This window comes from Aptenodytes patagonicus, chromosome 14, assembly GCF_965638725.1.
Source record: "Aptenodytes patagonicus chromosome 14, bAptPat1.pri.cur, whole genome shotgun sequence".
Lineage (NCBI taxonomy): Eukaryota > Metazoa > Chordata > Aves > Sphenisciformes > Spheniscidae > Aptenodytes > Aptenodytes patagonicus.
In genome coordinates, this window is record NC_134962.1 from 13797122 (window position 1) to 13818665 (window position 21544).

The window sequence follows — 21544 nt, forward strand, 5'->3', positions numbered from 1 at the left end:
GTGGATGCGGGATGCTCACAGACTAACCTGTCCTGTGTCTTTGTGTTTTTCAGGGGCCAAAGGTTCTCTGGTTCAGGGCACAAGATGATGGAAACCGTTTTATGAAGCTTTAACCTTGCAGAGGTTTTAAACATAATTCAGTATTTTTTTTCCCCCTTGTGAACAGAAATGGCTCCTGCTTTGAGTGTATTTGGGGCTGTAAGATGATTTGTGCCTTTTTTGCGACAGTAGGGGAAAGTCAGGGCAGCCGAGGGCTCCTTGCTCCCACCCCTCAGGGTGCAGAGCAGGGGAGCATGAGCAGAGCGTGCCCTCAGCCCCTGCAAGGGCACCTCAAATCCCCGAGTCCTACCTAGGCACAGCCCCCCAAGCCCTTGCTTCCCAGGGAGCGGAGATGCCGCCTGGCTGGAGGGACTCTGCGAGGCATTTCTGCCTCCCCTGTGAAGCCTGGGATGCCAGGGCATCTCAGCGTCTGGCTCGCTGTAGTTTTCAGCTGTGGTAAAGCCAGCGATTATCCAGAGAGCCCCAACAGGCTTTGTCTCGCTGTCAGTTCTGCTCAAGCGCTTTCCTCCGTGTTTCTGCCAGATGCCGACGCACGCTCACGGCTGACGTGCAACGAGCTTGTGAAACGAGCCTGCTCAGCAAGCCGGAGCAATAAGCTGAGGCTTTGTCCTCTAAACTTGTCCATGGCTGGAACCAGTGCGGCTGTTGGTGCAACCCTTGTGACTTGGGCTTGAAATACAGGCAGCCCCCTCCAGCTTGCCGCAGCAGACATTTTGATGCTGTGCTGATGCTAGTGAAAGCATATGTGAACCCGATGCTGTGGGAGATGTGCAGCCTTTAAAGCAGGGGAGGCAGTGGAGTGAGCAAAATAAAACCCAAAATAGCAGCAGGTTTAACTTGGACAAAGCAGAAATCTTCTGAAAAGCCAGCACGATGGCAAAGTCTGATCTCTGTTCCAAATGGCTTTTGTCTGCAGCTTCGTAGCTTCTGGTCATGTGCTGCAGCAATCCTCTAAATCTTCTCGTTCTGAAAACGAGACAAACAAAGGCCCTCTCTGCTCTAGCAGGGAACGGATTTATTTCTCTCTCCATGTCTTTACGGTTCCTCAAGTACAATAGGGACCTCTATTTGGGTTCGTTCCCCGAGACATGGGGGTAATATCAAATCTCTTATCCTCACGCACCTGCACGACCGTGCCACCCAACGGGACCGTCGGTGGGAGCTGGAGCGAGGTGAGGGCTGAGCCCGCTCCTCTCCGTGTGCTGCCGCTGGTGCCGGAGCCCACAGAGGGGCAGGTATGGCACTGCCTTCTCCCCACGCACATGGAGCCGGAGACCTTGGCTGCGGTGGCAGTTGGCTGTCTTGGCCTCATGAACCTTGGATGCTCCAAATCACGTATTCCAGACTGTTTCAGAAAATGCTTCTTTTGATGGCACCACCGATGTTCTCCATCATCTGATTTTATACATCTTTGTACCCACCTGTGTATTCAGATCCCTCCTCAGCTCACCTTTTTGCTTTTGTAACGGCCTCCCCACCCAGTGACCCTTTTTCTTTCTCCTCTCTGCTTTGGGATTCACAGGCCCAGCTGAGACGGGCACGTGCTGATGGCGAGAGGTTCAGTACTTTGACAAACGCTTGAGGAACTGTGCTGCCATTCACGTTTTCTCAGAGCTGCGGGACCTATCGACCAACTACATCGTGGTCCACTGCCACGAGAAGGGCAGGTGCAAGAGGGCTTCTGAGGGTGAAAGAAACCTTCCTGGGTAATCAGAAAATGCCTCCTGCATATGAAGTTTGTATTTTGGGTGAGGAGCTGGAGGCTCCACCAGCGTCCAGTAGTGACTCCACCAGCACGTTCAACCACCAAACCGTTATTTGGGCACTCACCTACGCAGGGTTGTGGTGACCACTGGTGTTGGGCACCTGCAGAGGGGAAGGGAGAGGAACAGGGAGCAAATGGGGGAGGGCATGAATGGAGAGCAGTAGATTTTGGCTCCAAGAGGGCTCCTCTGGGCTCAGCTCTGATGTGCCCATGGGGCTCTGTCCTTGTCAGCTGCTCAGGTGCTTGCTCCTGTATACGTGTGGCCCAGGATGGGGAGCGTGGAGCCAGAGGAGGGTCACGCAGGAGGCAGAAGCGGGGTTGTAGGACTGTCACACCTGCAAAGTTCAAGCATGTAAAAGTCCCTGGATCTCCCGCCCCAGACTCAGTGCTGCCAGGGGATGAGGCTCCACCTCGCCCAGCTCATTCCTTGCTGGCAAGCTCTGTGGATTGCTGGTGGATGGGCAATGGGTCATGTCCACATCCAGGAGGTCTTGCTGGCATTTGGGAGGTGACTGATGCCTCATTACCTCTGCTAGGACTCGGCATGTGACCTGGCACAGCCTCCGGCAAACAGAGCACTTTGTTCTGACCCTTTGCACTTCCCTGCCGGCGAGCTGCCCTCTAATCCCCCCCAAGGAGGGATTTTCCTCTCCCACCCCAGCTCCTGGTGCCTCAGTCCCCTTGGAGAGCAGTGTCAGGGTAATCATTTACTTCCTGCCACAAGCCACTCCTTCGGACTTTTCCTTTGACCTTCAGACCGAATCATCAAAATAAAAACAACGGGAGGGAGAACAGTATATGCTGCTTTCCACAGCTGGAGTGTGGCAGTGCCCGCCGGCCCTGCTGCCGGAGCCCGGCTCCCTGCGCCTCGCTCTCTGCAGGTAACGCCAATTTCCTTTCTCTGGGATGACTGCGACTTTCCTTTTTCTTAACAAGGTCCTGAACCCGTTTGGGAGAGGCAGAGGTTTTTGTGAAGGGCTCGTACCTTGCTGCCGGGGACCCAGCTGGCCCGTGTGAGAGCTGCTCCGTGGGGGTCTGGCTCAGGGACAGCAGCTGGAAGCGGAGGGGGTTTGAGTTCCAGCAGTGGATTTGTTTCCCAGCTGTGGAGGAATCCAGAGATGAGCAGCCTCCTTGCTCCCCCTGGAAATATTGTACTAGATGGAAAGGTTTCTTGCACTAACTGTGCCTCCTCCAGGAAACTTCCATCACAAGGAGCTTCCATCACCCCGCTTGTGTCCGCAGCCCCACATCAGCTCACCTCCCTGGGTGAGCTCCCATGTGGAGCAGCCACAAGTGTTTCTGACCCTGGGTAATTTCAGGAGCTGGCAGATCAACAGAGGTAGCTGGTGACCGACTGTGTCATCCCCCCCCATGTCCCTGAGCCACCTGCACAGGGAAAGGAGGCTTGGGCTGCACTGGGCTTTTGCAGCCAGCACCAGAAGGGTGAGGTTTGCACCAGAAATTCCAGGTCATTTTGGCTGTGGTCTCCTGGGCTGCATCTCTGTGGCCAGGCTGGGCCTGGCGAAGCTCAGGGGTGCTGTATCTGGCATCCCTCTAATGGGGCATCCCTGACCTGCTCACTGGCAGGACAGGGAAGGCTGTTCCTGCTCCGTGCCAGAGCAGGGGAACAGAGATGGCCTCAGCAGATTTCAGCGCGGATCTGCTGCTCTTGCACAGGGGCTCACAGGTCCTGACAATGCCTTGAGCAGCGCTTGGCCCAGTTGGGACTGGGCAGCCCACTGAATCCAGTATATATAGCTCTGCTGGAGACAATCTCCGGCTGTGCCAGCACCAGTTGCTTCCCAGGTTTTCCATGTGGATAAAAAGGGGTGAAAACATGCATCCCATACAGTGGAGCTGGAGTCTGCAGCTCTCGGAGACAGGGATGGAATGGGGACAGAGCGGGGCAGAGGGGAGGCATTCCCAGGGACGCTTCACCCACAAGCTTTCCTAATGAACCCAGCGCTGTGCCAGCAGCGAGGGGCCTGGTTTCAGGCAGCGCAGGTCTCCGAGCCGTCTCCAAGCTGCTAAGCCCTGCTCAATCCGGCCGGGAAACTGCCTCTCTGCCCTTGTCCCTGCCAGGCTGGTCACGCTTGGGACTTGAGCTGTGGGAGGTGGCCCTGAGTGTGCACCCTGCGTCAGAGATTGGCAATGCTGCAGGAGAAAAGAGGCGCTCATCCCCCAAAAACAGTTGTTTTTTTTTTTTAGAAAGGCTCTAAAACATAGGCTGTAATGTGTCCTGAAGTCCTCCTGAGTAGCCAAACATTTTAGGTCACCTTTCACTGCAGGTCGATGGAAACTTGCTTTGTGCTCTCTAGAGAAATATTTGTTTTAATCTTATCTGGACCCTTCCCTGCAATTCTGATTGCTCAAGACTGTGTGGTTCCACTTCAGTGATACTTTTATGATCATGGTTATGGATATTGCTAGATAGGGAGATTAAAATAGTATACCTTTCCCTGTAAAATAGCATGTATGCATAGCATATAAAATATTGTAAGAGAGAGAGAGTGGTACTTCTCTGCACGTAGAGACAACGGGCTGGACCTGTTGTCCGCTGGACATGTCCTGCCCCGGAGAAGCTGCAAATGTGGCTTCCCTGGGGTGAGCGTCACCGGCCAGGGCTGGCCCTGCCGGGAGGGACCAGGCTCAGCCGTGGAGGACCACGCAGCCCTCGACCCCTCATAGGGCCTGGGGAAGTGAAGGCAGCTTTCCTCCCTTGGGGGGGAAAAGGAAAATGTTTCCAAGCACAGGCAATGTCCGGAGGCTCAGAGCTGTGCCAGCGCAGCTGAAAAAAATCACCTTTCTCTGGCCAGGGCTTGCTCCCACCACGGTCTGCCCAAGTCCAGCCCAGGCAGGAGGCGTGCACAGAAAGGGTTAAATTGCCTGAGAGCTGCTCATCACCTCTGAACCCAGGTCCAGCCAGAGGTTTTCCTGGCATAGATGTGCTCTCTGGAGGGCAGGGAAACACCACCCCGCACAGAAGACCAGCAACGCTGGCAAAACCCAGCACTGACACCAGCAGATCTCCGGCTTTACTAGAATTGTTTCATTTTGTTTAGGAGCCCGCGGGTGCCGGGCAGGGCAACGGGCCAAGGCCAGTCCCGGTGTAAGGGGTGCATGGCCACGCCTGCAGCACCTGTAGGGATGCGTGCCTGCCTGCCTATATACTGTATGTGCTCTGCAAGCGCTCCCACATCCAGCAGCCCCTTCAGCGTGGCACTAACGTGTCCTGTCGTGGGCAAGGGGCAGCACTGGGCAAGGGGTGAGGGCTGCTGCAGGCTGCTGCTGGACGTGGCCGTGGGCACACAGGGGCAGGGCAAGGGGGAAAGTCTCACCTCTTGCACATGGGGAGGGCTGGAGGCTAACCCTGCTTATATCTACCTGTCCCGCTCACGTCCCCCATCACGGGGACAACCGCTTGCCCAGGGCACCTCTCTAGGGATGGTCATGGGGCTCTCCAGGGCAAAGCCCTCTGCAGCTGCCCCAGGCATCTGGTGGCGTCTGACATTGAATCCCCAGGTGAGCACCTGCCCTATGCTGGGATTTACTGGTGGTCCGTGTGTCCCCGTGCTTCCAGGGAATGTCTTCTCCTGTGCCAGGGAGCCATCGGTCCCAGGGCAGTCACCCCAGGCACAGGGAGGGCAAATGGATTCTCAGACTTTCCTGAGAGCAGAAATCTGTGAATTTAGCAGTTGTAGGATGAATTTCTTCTGTTGTACAGAAGTTAAACAGCCAACCAGTACCACCCAGCTCTCTTCCAGTGCCCTCCATCTGCCAGTCCCAAAGCACTTTCCAGAGAAGTGCAAAGAGAGGGACACCGGAGTGGTGGCAGAGCCCGGAGTGACCTGAGCACCCCGATCCCCACCAGACCGAGTGCTGGTGGGTGCTGGCCAGACGAGGGTCAGGGAGCTGGCCTTGCATCCCAGAGCCGTGCCCGGCTGGCGGGCAGCCAGTGCTTCACCCGAGGGCTTGTTTCTCCTCTTACTCCTGTGCCCTTCACCTTTGCAGCCGGAGAAACGTCTGCGTACTCTGCTTCCCGAGGACGCCCGGTGCCGGTCACTGAGCTCCTGCCCCAGCTGTAAGGAGAGGGGACTTTTTCGGCTGGCTTTATGTACGTGGCCTGGATGGAGCCCTCCTCCACTGCCCTGGGAAAGACGAAGGGTAATGCTCCTGGCTGGTATGGTGTCACTAACCCCCCGGGGGTGGCCACACTCTAGATTAGATATTTTATGTATTCTAGCTGGTAAAAATTTTTCCTTCCAGGATCCTTCTGCTTTCTCTTCTTTGGATAGAAAATGGGTTTTTAATTAAAGATGCCTTTCTGTGGAAAATAAAAACAAGTAGATTTTGTTGATAATACCGAGTTTTTTTATTGAATGAAACAAAAGCAGAAGATACTGATTTGAAAATGTAAGTTAGCGGCTGAAAGTATTCTGAAACTTGACCATTTCAATGCAAGTAGAGGCAAAATCAGAGAAAATAAAAACATAATAGGAGATATTTTTAAAAGCTGACAATGCTAATAGCTTGAGGATGTTGGCTGAGCAAAAAATTCAGGCTTTGACCTGAGAGAGAATGATACTTCAAGCAACGCGCTGCTTCCCCTCTCTCGTTACACGTGGCAATGAGCACATCGGATGTTTCAGATGTTTTCCTCCTGGTAGCTGCAGTCTGGGGTTAGGGACCTGTCCCACGGCAACCAGCCCCTCCGCTCCCCCGGGGAAGCTGGATTTTCTCCTGCTGCAGCCGCACATGGGAGGCTTTATAGGAAATGACAATGGAAGCAAAAAGAGAATGCTTTCTTTTTAATGAAGAGAGAGAGAAGACGCCAGCCCTCCTCTAATATCTCCTTTTGCTCAGAGCTTAGTCTCTGTTCTCTCAAATCACTGCATGCCTCCGACACCAGGTTTTCCTCTCCACGCGTGTTTATGTTTGCATTTAATACTGCTGCAAAGCGCCGGTCCGGCTGTCCTGGGCTGTAGTCTTCCCGGCTTGGTGGAGGATGCTGGAAGGAGCAGCTTCTTCTGGGTTTGACCTGAACCAAATGACAGTTTTGACCTTCCTCCAAAGCACAGGACAGTGGACAGGTTTCCAGCTTACTACCACGTGTAAAAAATTGTTCTGAACACCTGAGATGCCGCCCAGGAGGTAATTGGCTCCTACCCACCACCTGCACCCCTCCCTCATCCAAAACTACCACTCCCACCTAAATTCTCACTCTGTGGGTATATCATGCAGGTGTCTCTTCACTTTTTGCAGCTGATCAGCTTTTCTTGCTCTCTTTAAAGGGCTGCAGCAAGCCAGCAGCAGTGACATGATCACCCTGAGAGGGTGGGGGTGTTTGTGTTCATGGTCTAAATGAACTGCTGCAGGAAAGAAAGCTATTCCCCTCTGAGTTTTAGGAAAGAGCTTTGCGCTTCTGGTCTGCCAGGGCAGCCAGTGGCAGGGTGCGCTGGCGTGAGGATGGAAAGTGCAGGGAATGAGGGGTCTCTGTGCTTGCCGGCTATGGACTGCTTCCCATGCTTCAGGACACAGCCTCTGCTGGTAGATGTGCTCCCAGGTGTGTTTGATGCTTTGTTGTCTCTTTTCATGGGATTATCTTGTTTCAGAATGCTGCAAGCTTTATCCACCTGCTGGGTTTTTTCCAGCTTTGCATGTAGTTTTTCTCTAAAATCTGGAGGGTTGTTTGTCTGTAGGCTCCAGCTTGCTCAGAGGCAGGGTGGCTTGGCTGGGGTTCCGGCTCTGGTTTGCAGTGGCACTGGGGTGTAGGGGAAAGGATCCTCAAGGGAAAATTGGGCAAGCCAGGAGCTCTGCAGAGGGCAGCTGAGAAAGCTTCCCCAAGTGAAGAAGTCCTTTAAAGTCTTTCCTAACCTCTTCCTGGACTTGCTGTGTGCTGTAGTGTCTCAATAGGAATGAAAGTGGAGCTCAGCACTGGCCCGGAGCTATCTTTTAGGTCTGTAGCAGGGGAAAGCTTGAGGGGTTTTTTTTGCCAGTAAAAGCATCTGTTTGCAGGAGTCCTCCTTCCCACCTCCCCCTGTGCTCCTTCTCTGAGCTGAAACTGGGGTGTCTCCCCCTTATGCTGCATGCAGCCCCTGCGCTGGATGAAAGCTGTGGGCTGCCTTAGGTGCCCCTCTCTCAACCTTGCCCCTCCAAACCCTGTGTTTCTTCCAAAACATTGCCTGCTGTCCCAGTGACAGCCTCCCAGGCCTCCTTGCCTCTCCATGCTGGCAACTAGCCCTTCCCAGAGCGTGAGAGGACGAGGCACTTGCTCAGAGGGGTTTGCAATCTAGGTTAGGTAGGAAACGATGCCGAGAGCGGTGACATCAGGGAAGAGGGTGGGAGGCAGCTTGCAGATGACGAGACTATGAGGTTGCTTCTCTGTGCAAGGTACGCGTTGCATTAGTAATGTGTTTGTAGCAAATAACGCTGGGCTAGCATGGGAATGTGGGTCACTGCTGGCAGAACTGTTGAAGGAAGAGGGAGCTGCTTGTGCTGTGCTGGGAAGAAAACGTATGTTACTGAGGGATGTTTTTTTGGGGGGGAGATTTAGCTGCAGTAACTGCTCCAACTTGTAAGTAGTAGCACTGCATTGTGTGAGTGGGAGCCTGCTGCCTGGGGGATGCCTCTGGCCCAGGTGTTGGGGTGAAATGTTCTTTGAGGGGGGGTGTGGGGTTCAGCGGTTTGTTCCTGGTGTGTAATAGTCACATCATATCAGGAAACTCCTAGATTTGCTTGCTGATGCTCTCTGTGGCCCTGGCCGTGCCTGGAGCACTCCTGCCGCCCCAGCAGGCACAAGGAGGGATGCAGCTGGGCATGTATAACTAAGGATTCCAGTGTATTTTCGTGACCTATTTCTGATTCTGTTGTTCAGTGTGTGTGCGCTCAGGAAGTCTTTGTGCTTTAGGGGGAGTAGGGTTTGTTAGTGATAAGGAAAAGTCTGTTTGACTGCTCAGGAGATTAAAACTAGAAACTAACCTGGCTTTGAAGGTGGACTCAGGCTGGGGAAGGTGGCTCTGAGCCTGAATAGAAAGTGATATGCGATGGGGATATATGTATCCTAAAAACGTGCGTGGTACTTCAGTGCAGAAGGAGAGTCTTGCCTCAGAGCCAGTACATCTAATGAAATAGCTTTGTTGGAAAACGCTGCCCTCAGTCAGCAGGGACTTGTTGAGTAGCTTCACTTGCAGCAAAGAAGCAGTGGAGCAGAATGGGGCTGGTGGAGGGAAGCATGAATGGGCTGCCAGGCTGTGGCCCTGAAAGAGCTCTGCAGCCTTTGCTCAGCAGCGATGCTCCTGCCTAGCTGCAGGTTGTGGAGACCTTGCTAAAGCAGCCTTGTCCAAGCCCCTCGGAGCAAGTCAGGAACTTGTCCTGCATCCTGTGCTGCCAGCAAATACCTCCAAGCCAGATGGATATGTTTCCATGGCTTGCCCATGTGCTCCCCAAGATGCCCAAGCTGTGACATGCCCACCTGTGCCTGAAGGGAGTCTTTTATTTTCCTCTGAGTCTAGGATCAGAACAGCGCCTATGGCAGCAAGCTGACCCTGGGGCCAAAACCAAGCTTGTGAGGGTTCAGATTTGGAGGGCGGGGCTGATGTCCCTCTGTTGTGACCATGATATCTGGCTGGTCTGTCAAGCAGCCTGTGGGACAGATGCAGCCCTGAGGCAGGCATTGGATGACCTCCAGTAGACCTCAGTGAGCCAGGGAGAGCCAGACTGTCAGGGAAATAAGGACTATGCCCAGTGGGAGAAGATGGGGATTGATCTGTCTGGGTGCTGCCTGCTCGCTGGTGGGTGCCTGCTGGGACAAGCTCTCCTACCTGCTGCAGGGCAAAGTATCCGACAAGGTCAGGGTCTCAGACCAGCCTGATGTTGTAAGCTCACTCATGGAATGGTTTGTGGGATTTTCTTTAAATTCCTGCTTGCTCCTCCCTGTCCAAACAGGAGCCTGTTTTCTGGCTCCTTATCAATTCTTCCCCCAGGTCCCAGAACTGCTGGTGGTGCCTGGTTCGGTGGCTCTCTGGAGTGTGCAGGTCCCTCCAATCTGGCAGATCCTAAGACCTGTGCAGGAAGGGCTCTGTAAATGGGCTTGTGTTTACTCAAAACTCGTTGTCCTACAAACACCTTGCCTGGGGAGATGGGCTTTGGCAGCTGGTGCTGCCAAGTCCTTGGTCCGTAGAAGAGCTATTCCAGGATGAAAACTTGCTTGTGTCTACAAAGGCATCTTTTTTGGGGGGTGTGTGTAAGTTTAAGTTTCTGTGAATGTTTTGATTCTTCCTCTTTCCTTCCAGTAGCAAAACTAGGGCTGAGCTAGGGAGTAAAACTGAGTCTTGGAATATTTTTGTTATCTACTCCTAAGCAAAACAAGGAACTCCTCCATACAGGTTGCACTTCTCAGGCTTTTCTCTTGCTCAGCCTGTGCTGGGAGGAGCAGGCTCAGGACTTCGCCTCTGTGAAGGGAGAGGTAATGATGATGAGTGGTGGCAACCGCCTGTGAGGCTGAGCAGCAGGGATGCTCCGTGGTGGGAATCCCAGCTTCTGGCACTGACTGTGTGTCCTTGGGCAAGTCACTTACTTACCAGCATGTGTGAGCTGGCCTAACTCCTGCAGGGCCCTGAAAGTTTTCATTCATGTCCCTAATTACTTGCAGAGCCCTGAGTGAAAGGGGCAGTGGATGTGCCAAGTGCATGACGTATCCCAGCACAACATCGTCCTTGTGAGCACTCTCCTTGTCCCTCCTGGGGACCCAGGGGTGGCTCAGGGCAGCTTGATGGTGGTGCTTTAGCCTGAGTCCCCTCTGCCATAGAAGAGAGTGTCTGTTTTGTGGCACTTCTCCCCGTCCTGTGAGCTATTGAGGGCTCCTGGCTGGGGTGGGAGGGGAGCTGTCCTGGTTCCTATAATTTCCTGGTTATTTTGGTATGTGGGTGGAAGGGGGAGGAGGGTGGCTGTGGAGAGAAGAGCAAGGTCAGTGAAGAACAAACATGCCTCTGTGCACTTGTGATCGTGCCGCCAGCTAATCGGCTTCGGTGCTCCAACTTTCCTCACAGAACTCATCAAGCACAGCCGCGAGAGGATAGGACAAACCATCAAGGCCTCCGGCTCCAGGCTCTGCTCGTAGTGAGTATGAAAGCCTCCCAGTGGGATGAGAGCCCTTTAAAAGCTCAGCCTGATAAACCCCTGCGCCGGCTCGGCGGTGAATGGAGCTGGCTGGCACCAGCCAGATGTGGGCAGTCCCCAGGGACGGCCGCCAGCACCCGCTGCTGCCCAGCATCTCCTGCCATGGTCAGCCTGGCCATGGAGGAGGGGGGCTCTGGGATGGCCGTGGGTCTGTGCCTGGCGGTGTGTGGGGGCGGAGAGGGGGAGCACCCACAGGTGAGATGTGGGGGAGGCTGGCGGGGTCTTTGGGCCCCCTCTTTGGAAGGGGCAGGGCAGAGGGTGGCTGGGGGGATGGGAGCCTTTAGAGCCTCCCTGTGGTGTATGAGAGCTTGGTGGGGCTGAGGGGGAATGGACAAAGCTCTCTGGGGCAGGGGAGAAGGGTACAGAGCGCTTTTTTTCCTCATAATCTCTTTAATCCTGGTTTTTGCAAGGAGTGTGGGAGAACCCTTAAAACCAAGGGGAGGAATCCCTGGGGTGGCAGGACCTGTCCCTCCCCAGTGATGCTCAAGCAGGGTGGGTCTGAACCAACAACTGTTGTTCAAGTCCAACTTCTCCAGCCCCAGTGGCAGCTGCGCTGGGTAGACAAGAGCCCTGTGCTTAATGTCTCTGCTCACCGAGCCCTCCCTGGCTGCCATGGCCAGCCCCTCTTCCCTGCAATGTCAACAGCCCCAAACTGTGCTGGTCTGCGCTGGCCTGGGGGAATGGCCTCTAACTGCTGCCAGCCCAGCTGGACTTGCCTGGCTGCCCTGCAGGGATGCTCGCTGGGTTGCAGGGCTGGGTGCCGCAGCATCCCTGTGCGGTGGGGTGGGAGCTGCATCTGCCTCAAGAGGGGTCTGGCCATGGCCAGGAGGGCTGCAACCTCGTCTGGCCCTGATGCTGTGCTGGTGCTTGGGCTGTGCTGGTCTTCATGCGTTGGTGCCCTGACCAGTTTCTGCTATTGCAAATCAAGGGCTAACTGTGGCATTTAATATGCTTGTGCTTGTTCAAATCACTCATGCATCCAGCAACAATTTTCCCCCATCTCCTGCTGGTGTGTACCCACTGCCCTCTGCCTCCCCCAGTGCCTGTGCACCCCTACCCCTTGGGAGTAGCAGTGCTACCAAGGGCGCAGCTGGGGAACTCAGCTGAGGTCTCCTGTGAGGATGCACTGGGGTCTGTGCTGGTCCCTGGCACGTTAATGGTGTGAAGCTGTTTCTTTCTTGGATTTTGTTTTCAATACTGGGCTCTTCTTTTCCCAAGTGCTGAACGAGTTGCTTTTTTAATGGATCGTTCTCGGAGCCCGGACAAAAGCACCCAGGTGAGATTATGGCTCTGAGACAGCAAGTCCTCACCATTGGGATGAAGAGAGGGGCTGGTGCCTGTAGGAGAAAGGCAAGGAGGAGAGCCTGCGTTAGCCTGCTGGGAGGCTTACTGCTGCCTTGTCCCTGTGTGTGATGCTGGGTAGAGAAAAAGGAGAACAGAGAGGCCCTATATAGCCTTTTGGACAAGGCATAATGCTCCCACAGCCTGGGGAGGGGAAGATGCCTGGGGAGCAGGAACAGGAGGAAGACTGTGTGTTTATGTACCTCCTTGTCATTGGGAAGAGGGCTGAGCACCTCTGTCGTGCTGGTATGCATAAGGACACTTCCAAGGCTCCAGGCTTGGCAGTTTTGGGGGTTAATGGGAGTGGGCAGAGGGGTGCAGTGTTGAGGGGGGGTGAGCTGCTGATGTCCTGCTGCAGAAGTGCTCTTCTGTCCCAGAGCTGTGCACAGGGCTTTTGCCTAGCACAGGCAGTGGGGAGCACCTTGTCTCAGTGCTGCAGTGAGCAACTGAGCTACGCAGTGCCTTTCTTCTGTGGCAGCACAGCAGGTCTTGAAAGCCTCAAGTTAGGAACCAAACAGTCTTAGTACTCTCTTTTTTTTGTTGTGCAAGTGTGGGATGAGACTCTAGCTTAGTACAGCCTCCAGCTGTACTATTGCTTTAGTGCATAGCTCTGTTCTCCCTTTCCCCATCACTTAGTTTACCAAGGCATCCACGGTGTCTTTTGCTGATGGGTGTTTCTCAAAGGCTCTGTGCAAGGGGTGCTGTATTGAGGAAGAGAAAGCACAACCTGCAGCGTGGTCCTTGTGACTAATATTATTGTTATCCTCTCTAGCCTCCAACACCAAGTGACAACATCAACCTCGGACCTTCTGCTAACCCAAAGTAAGCTCCCTGCAAAAGCCAGGTAGGGTGTGGAGCGTGCAGTGAAGAGATCTGGCAGGGGAATGCAGTTGGTCCCTGTGTCTTGCATGGGTGGTCTCTGCAAAAGTCCTAACAACTACATTACTTGGCCTTTAACACCATGTGTATCACCAATGCACCAGCTTTCAAGACATTCAGCTATAGCTGGTCCCTGTTATCATAATCATCCTCTCCTGTCATGTTTGCAGCCCCTTGTCCCATCTCTCTTGAAAGGTAGTAAAGGAAGATCTTCCCCATCACTGCTGGCTCCCTGACTATCTTTCTCTAGAAATGGAGATAACTGTGTCCCCTGTAAAGGTGCCACTTGGTCCTGACAGGTGCTTTCACCTGCTGCCGTGCTCAGCAGGGGGGTTGCTGAGGGATTGCTTGTCCTCTGCTGGGTGCACTGACGTACATGGTGCGAATCCCCCACTTGCTGACAGCTGGCTGGGAGCGTGTGTCACCTGTCCAGTGCCCTTTAATCCCTTTCACAAACACTCGTGTTGCCAAAAAGGAACTCTGCTTTGATGGTAGTGTTGCTGTTGTGTGTTTCTCTCCCAGAAACATTAACTTGCTTCATTCTTGCCCAACAGTGCCAAGCCAACAGACTTTGACTTCCTGAAGGTTATTGGCAAAGGAAGCTTTGGAAAAGTAAGTGGATTTGTACAGGTGGGCTGTAGCTCTTTAGAGGCAGCTTGGAAAGACTTCCTTGCTGAAGGAGTTTCTAGCTGTGTCCTTTGCTTGCACCTCTCTGGAGGAGCTTGGACTGAGTGGGACTGATTCCAGATGAGAATTGAGATAGGGTTTTCATAGTCCGTGCTTACTTTGAGCTGTCCTGCAGCCTCTCTAAGGACAGAAGTGTGAGGTGTTTCATACTCAGGGTGGTGATGGTGAGGAGCAGTACTTGATTGAAAATAAGCCTTGGACTTGTTCAGCTAGCAAAAGATCTCTAGACAGATCTGTACCTTGTGAGATAGCAAGGATCCACTTTAAATGGGACTATCCCCAAATGATCCAAAACTACTTTCTATTGGGTGTGCAAGAGATGGATGTGGAGACGTTGTGTGCCTTTTTCTGGCAATGAGAAAGTGCTGGGAAGTCAGTGGGCTGGAGCTTGGTCTTTAAAACTTTGTACCTGACCCTCCGAACCTGTTCTCTGTATAATCACTCACAAGAGTGTTGAGCTAATGAGGAAACGCTAACCAAGTGGCAGAAGGTGAGACTGAAACCTGTGACCAGGACCTTCTGTTGCAGGTTCTCCTGGCCAAACGTAAGTGTGATGGGACTTTTTATGCTGTGAAAGTCTTGCATAAGAAAACCATCCTGAAGAAAAAAGAGGTACGTCTGCTCTCCTTGGCTACTTCTGCAAATAGCGGTCAGTGTATGAGCAATCCTGGTAATGCAGTTGAGGTTGTCTTGTGGCTGAGTGAGCATTCACATAGACAAGTCACGTGTTAAACATGGATTTCTTGGTACCGTGGGAAAATGGAGAAGAACTGAGATGAACTGGGTTAGAGGAGAGAGTGGTTCCTTTTCTGGGGCTGGAGATGACCCCCTAGAACTCCTGGCTTCTACTTGTTTTCAAAATAGCAGTGAGCCCCTATGTCAGACTGGACTGGACCCTTGCCTGAAACTCTAATGCCTTGCCTGCTTTTTGATAGCAAAACCACATCATGGCAGAGCGCAACGTGCTCCTGAAAAATGTCAAGCACCCCTTCCTTGTGGGACTCCATTACTCCTTCCAGACCTCGGAGAAGCTTTACTTTGTGCTTGACTATGTAAATGGGGGAGAGGTGAGTGCACATACAGGCTCTCTTTTAATCCTTTATTTGCTCCTTCCCAAACATGCTGCTCTATTGCCTAAAACTTTCTTGTCAGAAGACAACGATGTTGAAGTATAATGTTGCCTTGATTGCTGGCAAGGCCCAGCTAGGAGTGGCTGGCATGCTATCTCACCTGTAAGTTGAGTGAAGATTTTGTTGGATATGACCTCTGTCAGATGATTCCCAAGGCAAGGACACTGAGAAAAACATGTGCTAGGGGCATTTTAAAATCTTATGGAGAACATGGGGAAATGCTGATGTTGGTGAGCTTTAGGCAAAACCCACTTGTGGGCCAGCTCTGGATTCTAGTCTAGTGCTTGGGTGATTCCATTGCAGTATGTTAGACTTCTTTTTTCTGTTCTGTAGAAGCTCCTCTTTCTTCAGCTGTTTTTTTTTTTTTTCCTGTGCTATCTGAAACTGGTTGGGTGATATTGTTAACATGGATGTCTTGTCCAAGTCTAATTCATATTGGGGATCTTAGTGGGTTCAGCTCTGTGCATGTACCACTCTTCGTGGCCATACTACAGCCTGTGGGTTGTAGCAAGCTCAAAAGCTTAACTAGATCAGCAGATGACCAGTTTTGGGGCAATGAATGAAGTGAGATGGTGACATAGAGGATGACAAATGAAGCAATTTCCAGAAAGGTGCTTAGATTGCTTGAAGTCATTTGGTTTGGGTTTATTTGGTGCTGTTCATGTGCCGCTTGCTCCAAATTGGTTTTCACTCAAGTAGCTGGCTTTCAGGCTTGCTCCAGATATCCTTCAGTTTTTTAGAGAAGAAATGATCAACCTTATGATCTGTTTGTAGCTCTTCTTCCACTTGCAAAGGGAGCGCTGCTTCCGTGAGCCCCGGGCTCGATTCTATGCTGCAGAAGTCGCTAGTGCAATTGGGTACCTGCATTCCTTAAACATCATTTACAGGTAAGACGTGTCCTGCCAGGGAGAGCAGGGGCACCAAGTCTGCCTGGCCAGGCTGTGTGCAGTGCTGGGGAGGGAAAAGACTTCTGGCGCCATGCAAAATGCAGGACTGGAGTAGCTGAAGAATCTCCTACCCCAGACAAGACAGTGCATTGCTGGCATTTTAACCCTGCAAGAGGGGTGCTGTCTGCACAGGACCTGATGGGCAATAAATGCTCCCAGCCTGATAGTGGGAAGGAGAATGGTTGGGTGAAAAGATCTAAACTAAACCTGGCACAAGAAGGAAGACACTGTCTCTTAGTGCCAATTTATGCATAGATATGCAGGGAAATGCAGGCTGACACCTGATTCTGTACGGCAGCGGTCTTTCTATGTTTGCAGTGGTCCTTCTATGTTTGCATATGTTGTATGTTGATACCCAACAGTGATGGGAATCTGCACTTTGGGAAGGTCTTGGTGAACTGGATTGTGGAGTCTTGTTAGCTCCTCTTCTTAGCTGATGCTGTTTCAGAACAGGCTTTTCTAAATATCTGGCCAAATCTGCTCAAACAGCACTTTTTGTCTTGCAGGGACTTAAAACCTGAGAACATCCTCCTGGATTGCCAGGTATATTCACAGCTCGTGCTGCCTTCCTTCTGGTTTTAAAAGCATCAGGACCGTAAACAGAGGGCTATGGTTCTGCAAGCTGGGCCATAGCTCACTTATTGCATGGATTTTATATGTATGCACCACTGCATTTCTGTGCAGATCCTGCAAGAGGGAGGGAGCCTGCCCTCTGCAGAACTGCGCACTTGGGGCCCCCCTCAGCTCACTCCCAAAAGCTGGGACCTGACTTGTGGGCAGGGATCAGGGGTGCTAAGAGGAAGTCATCGCTGCTACTCTGGCTCTGGGATAAAGCAGTGGCAAAGCACAGCAGTGCTGGATCTCTTCATAGCTGTGCAGTTGTAGACAAATTAAAAAAATAGACTCTTTCTCTATAGGCTCCTGTACTTGTACTATAGGATGTCCAGAAGGTGAGGGAGGAGAAGCGGATGAACAGTGGGGAACTAAAACATACATGAGATGCAATGTGAAGGCCAATGCTTGGAAATCTTGTCTCTTCTCTAGGAGTCAGCCAAGCTGAAATTTCGCTCTCTTCTTTAGGGACACATAGTATTGACAGACTTTGGACTCTGCAAAGAAGGAATGGAGCAAGAGGAGACAACTTCTACTTTCTGTGGCACTCCTGAGGTACAGCATGTGCTGGGATTTCACCATGACCTGGGGGCTGAAAGTCTCCAGAGACTTGCTGCTCTAGGTCTCAGACTTGCGTGGGTGCTCAGCATCTCAAAATATGGGCTCTGTGAATTAGACCGTCTTGGGCTTTTTGAGGTTGTCAGCCTGAAGCTGGAGTTCAGATAAGGTCTCCCCTACTCAACAGAGACAGTTTTACCTGTAACAGCTGATTACTACTCTAAATTTGCTGTGCTATCAGGGACAGGAATCCCTGCACTCAGAAATGGCCAGTCTCGTGAAACTGGGGCGGCTCCAGGTAGCTGTGGAGACAACCTTGACCCTGGGAGCCCATGAGCAAGCCTGTGAGTAGGCTGTTTACCTGCTCTCATACCCTGGAGCTGCAGAATAGGGAGCCTGCTGGTACTGACATACACAGGACCTTGCTGTGCTCTCTTGCGTGTCCTCGGTACGGAGGAGCTGCAAAACACCCTGCGCAGAGGAGAGGACCAGGCTCTCCTCTGGAATGTGAATGCTGCTCAGGGGGGAGGAAATGCCTTTTCTCCAATGCACCTCAAATAGGTTTTGCTAAAAACTATCTCCAGTTTGGCTTCTTGGAGGCTTTTTTCCTGCTTCTTACTGAGCTGGGGATTTTGGTAGCACTTTGGCCCAGGTAATACACCTGTCCTGCTGCCCTTCGTCAGGTAGCTTGAAGAAGGGTCTGTAAACAAGATACCTTTCAGTATAGAAGCTCAGTGGAAGTGGGCAGGAATTTCCTGGTGGTAGCCCTCAGACCCACTTATGCAATAGCACAGCATGAACCAAGCAGGAATGTTTGAGCTTTGTTTTGTGGCTTTTGGTGTGTGTGGCTGGCTTTTTTTTTTTGTTTTCCCTGCCCTAGATAGGGAGCCTAATAGTACACAGAGTACACTAATCCTGTGCAAGACAAGGCTTGATGTGCTGCTTGTTCTGCAGGCTGCTTGAATTCTTCCCTGTTGCTCCTTGGTGGCAGTTATTGGTAGTTTTGCTGATTGAACAGACTTAATGTGACTGAAAACTGCAGCTTTCTCAAAACTACGTGAGTCTTAAGAGGTGTAATGTGTCAGTGCAGGACAGGTTTGCTGGCTGAGTTGTGGTGGGTGGCAAATCCTTGTACAAGTCCTCTACAGGAGGAGAACCTTCTGTAGCCCAGAAAAACACTTGGGGGGTTTTGGTAGGTGTCTTTCAAACCTGTGGCTCTGAAGCAAGCGGAGAGTCTATCAAAGCATAGCAGGAAATGCATCTGTGTGCTTCCTAATGCATTTGCTCAGTTTGAACTGCAGCCAGGTTTGTGTACTTATGAGGACAAAGCCCTTCCTCTGTAATTTGACTCAAAAAAAACTTACTTCTGACTCTTTCCAGTACTTGGCTCCAGAGGTTCTAAAGAAGCAGCCGTATGACAGGACAGTAGACTGGTGGTGCCTGGGAGCCGTCCTCTATGAGATGCTGTTTGGACTGGTAAGTTTGGAAGCTGTCTGTTTTACTCTACATGGTGGAGAATTTATTTTTGAAAGCTGTGTCGTGAGGTTGGTCTGGTGTTCACATGGTACCTGACACAGACAACTGAATCCTGAATTAGATGACCTGTTTCAGTCATACCATAGCCCTTTTGAACAGAGATGTCTGTCTGATGTCTGAGATATGGCAGGTCTCCCTCATCTGCTTGCTGCAGGACTCATTTTGACCTGTGATGTGTGGTTCCTTATGGTAGCTCATGTTTTACCTGGCTGCTTCTCCTCTCTTTCAAATTAGCCTCCTTTTTACAGCCGGGATGTGTCTCAAATGTATGACAACATTCTGCACAAGCCACTCCAGATCCAAGGAAGCAAGACTGTGGCAGCTTGTGACATCCTCCAGGGACTTCTCCACAAGGACCAGAAGAGGAGGCTGGGTGCCAAGACAGACTTTGTAGGTGGCTTCCATTACGGTCAGGAGGGAGGATGGATAGGAAACCTTTCTATTCTGAGCTTTTTTGTGATAACAGCACTGCCTTGGAAAAAGCTTTCCACGCAGGTTGATGTCTCTCCAGCCTCCTAAAAGGGGCATATGGGGTTGATTTGGATTTCCAAAGGGAAAGGTGTGGTGGCAAGCTAGGACACCAATGTGTGGTGGTGTCATCTCCCTTCAAGGGACTACTGGACTATGACCCTCAGGTATTAAGGATTTGCTATATGGGCCCTACATGGATATGTGGTAGCTCCAAGTCTTGCTTCAACCACTTAATGCTATGAAACCAGTTGGCAGGTGCTGGAAAAGGAGGGCTGGCAGAAGAGTGACTTTTCTCCTCCCGCTTTCTATGCAGCTTGAGATAAAGAACCACGTATTCTTCAGCCCAATAAACTGGGATGACTTGTACCACAAGAGGCTAACTCCTCCGTTTAACCCCAATGTGGTAAGTGGGTATTTCTGTTGGTATCTGTTATGTGGTGGCACAAAAGGAATCCTCTCCAGATGTCTTGTGCTGACAGTGAGGGATGCTGAAATGCAGGTTAGGAACTGCAAATGCAGTGGTGATGACACTTTTGGAAGAGCAGCTGTGTTAGACTGAACACAAGCAGTTGGCTGGGGTCTGCTCACTTGAAATGACTGTGTACCTCTCTGCTCCTTGGCTTAGGCTGGTCCAGCTGATCTGCGACACTTTGACCCAGAGTTCACCCAAGAAGCGATCTCCACCTCCATCACCCACACGCCTGACCTAGCAGCCAGCAGCTCCAGTGCATCAGATGCATTTTTAGGGTTTTCTTATGCACCAACTGAAGAGGGCATCTAGTTTTTTTTAAAGGCTTTGAGAAGCCAGATTTTAACTGAATGGGTTTTATGGTTTTTTGTTGTGTTTTTTTTTTTTCTGAAAGGATTGGTACTGTCCTTTGCTCATGGTTTAAGGAAATTGGGACTAATACACTAACTGGCTGGGATGGAACAGAGCTCTTAACTCTTGCCGTTTGGTGGATTTCCCTCTAAATGACTGTTCCGCTGGCATGGAAAGTGGGACACTGATTGTTATTATTTTCCCCCTGAGTGTCTTGTGCTACTTGGCAGGATTGTATTCACTCTGTGGTTTTATTTATGGTTGAGGTATTTACCCTCATTCACATCAACAGCCATGTCCCTCTAACTGGCCACTTTTTTTTTTCTGTGGAGCTAACTCTGCCCAGCTATGTCCAACGGCTTTGCCCACCTCAACAGAGAGGGAAACTCTTCATGTTACCACGAGCTGTGGCTTCTCTTTTAAGCGGACTGTGCCACTTAAGCCACTCATCCTGGACTGAGCTGGGCTCAAACTGCCCACCAGTTACCACTCCAAAGGCAGCTGCAGGTCTGTAAATCCTGAACTGCGCTGGGGCCTTTCATGCCAGCCGATCCCTCTCCAAGGTGAGCGGATCACCTCCCTCTGGCCCAGGACTGGGATGCTGCTGAAGCAATAAGGAGGCTGTTATGGAGAAGCCAGTGTGTATGGGGAAAATCCCAGACAAAATGGGTGGGGAAGAGGCCGAGTTGCTTGGCGAAATAAAAATAACCTTATGGCCAAACCTGCTTGGGGTGGGGGGTCTCTTCACAGCATGTGCTTGACTTGCCTGAGGCACACCAGCACTACTGCAACGAGCACGATCCGGAGCGCCGTGGAGCGTGGGACAGCACACAGTGAGGGGAGCCTGAGCCCGGCCCAGCACCCTGCCTGGGGTGGCCGCAGCACCGAGCCCTCGCACGCAGGAGGGGGAGAGCAGCAGCGGCCCTCTGGGCTCCAGCGCCCGTCACGAAAATGCCTGTCACTGGTGTGGAACGGTTATTTATTCTGCCTTAATTTAAATGCTGGTGTAGTCATTGAATGTCACTTCCCACTGGTTTTTTTTAAGTCCTGTTGTTGCTCGGTTGCTGTGGGGAGGAGAAGGGGGGCTCAGAGCTTCCGACTGCAATGCGGGGGTAAAGGGGGGGTTCTGGTTGTGCGATGCTCACGCTGTTGGGAAGCTTGTGCTGGAACAATTCTTTTTTTTTTTAAATCAGACTTCATCTTGTACATGCTGAAGTGACCAGCAATACGACCTGGTTTATATTAAAGTGCGTACACTGATGTGCTTCTGTCTCTGTCCGGCGCGGAGGGGGGGGGGGGGGGAGGGCAGCAGGGAGGCGGGTGTTGGGGTACAGCCTCCCTCAGGCACAGCGTAAAGCCAACGCTTGGCTGCATGCAGAAAGCCACTGAGGCTTTTTTCTTAATTAAATGGAAAGTCCCTCCTTTAGGCTAATAGCAGGATCGGTATTTTTTTTTGCTCTTACCCGGGCCCGAGGCCCAGAAACCCGTTCCAGGGGGTGCAGCTACCAGTGGTACCGTCCCGGCCCCCCCTTCCCTCCCGGGGAATGGAGCAAGCCGCCGC

At 52.0% G+C, this 21544-nt stretch overlaps 1 protein-coding gene across 3 annotated transcripts; it reads left to right on the forward strand.

Moving 5' to 3' along the window:
- Positions 1 to 2639: 2639 nt before the first annotated feature.
- On the forward strand, positions 2640 to 21238 carry SGK2 (serum/glucocorticoid regulated kinase 2). Of its 3 annotated transcripts, XM_076351778.1 has the most exons (15): positions 2640 to 2706; positions 5837 to 5989; positions 10873 to 10942; positions 12221 to 12278; positions 13116 to 13165; positions 13777 to 13834; positions 14438 to 14521; positions 14845 to 14976; positions 15814 to 15926; positions 16493 to 16529; positions 17067 to 17153; positions 18537 to 18632; positions 18927 to 19082; positions 19477 to 19566; positions 19789 to 21238. In XM_076351778.1, exons 2-15 carry the CDS (start codon positions 5938 to 5940, stop codon positions 19942 to 19944), a joined length of 1239 nt encoding a protein of 412 aa, XP_076207893.1. In that variant the 5' UTR covers positions 2640 to 2706; positions 5837 to 5937; the 3' UTR covers positions 19945 to 21238. The 3 variants fall into 3 exon arrangements, with proteins under 3 accessions (XP_076207893.1, XP_076207895.1, XP_076207894.1); XM_076351780.1 differs by lacking the exon at positions 2640 to 2706 and having other exon boundaries at positions 5933 to 7388; XM_076351779.1 differs by lacking the exons at positions 2640 to 2706; positions 5837 to 5989 and adding an exon at positions 11413 to 11494 and having other exon boundaries at positions 10874 to 10942.
- The last annotated feature ends 306 nt before the right edge of the window (positions 21239 to 21544 follow it).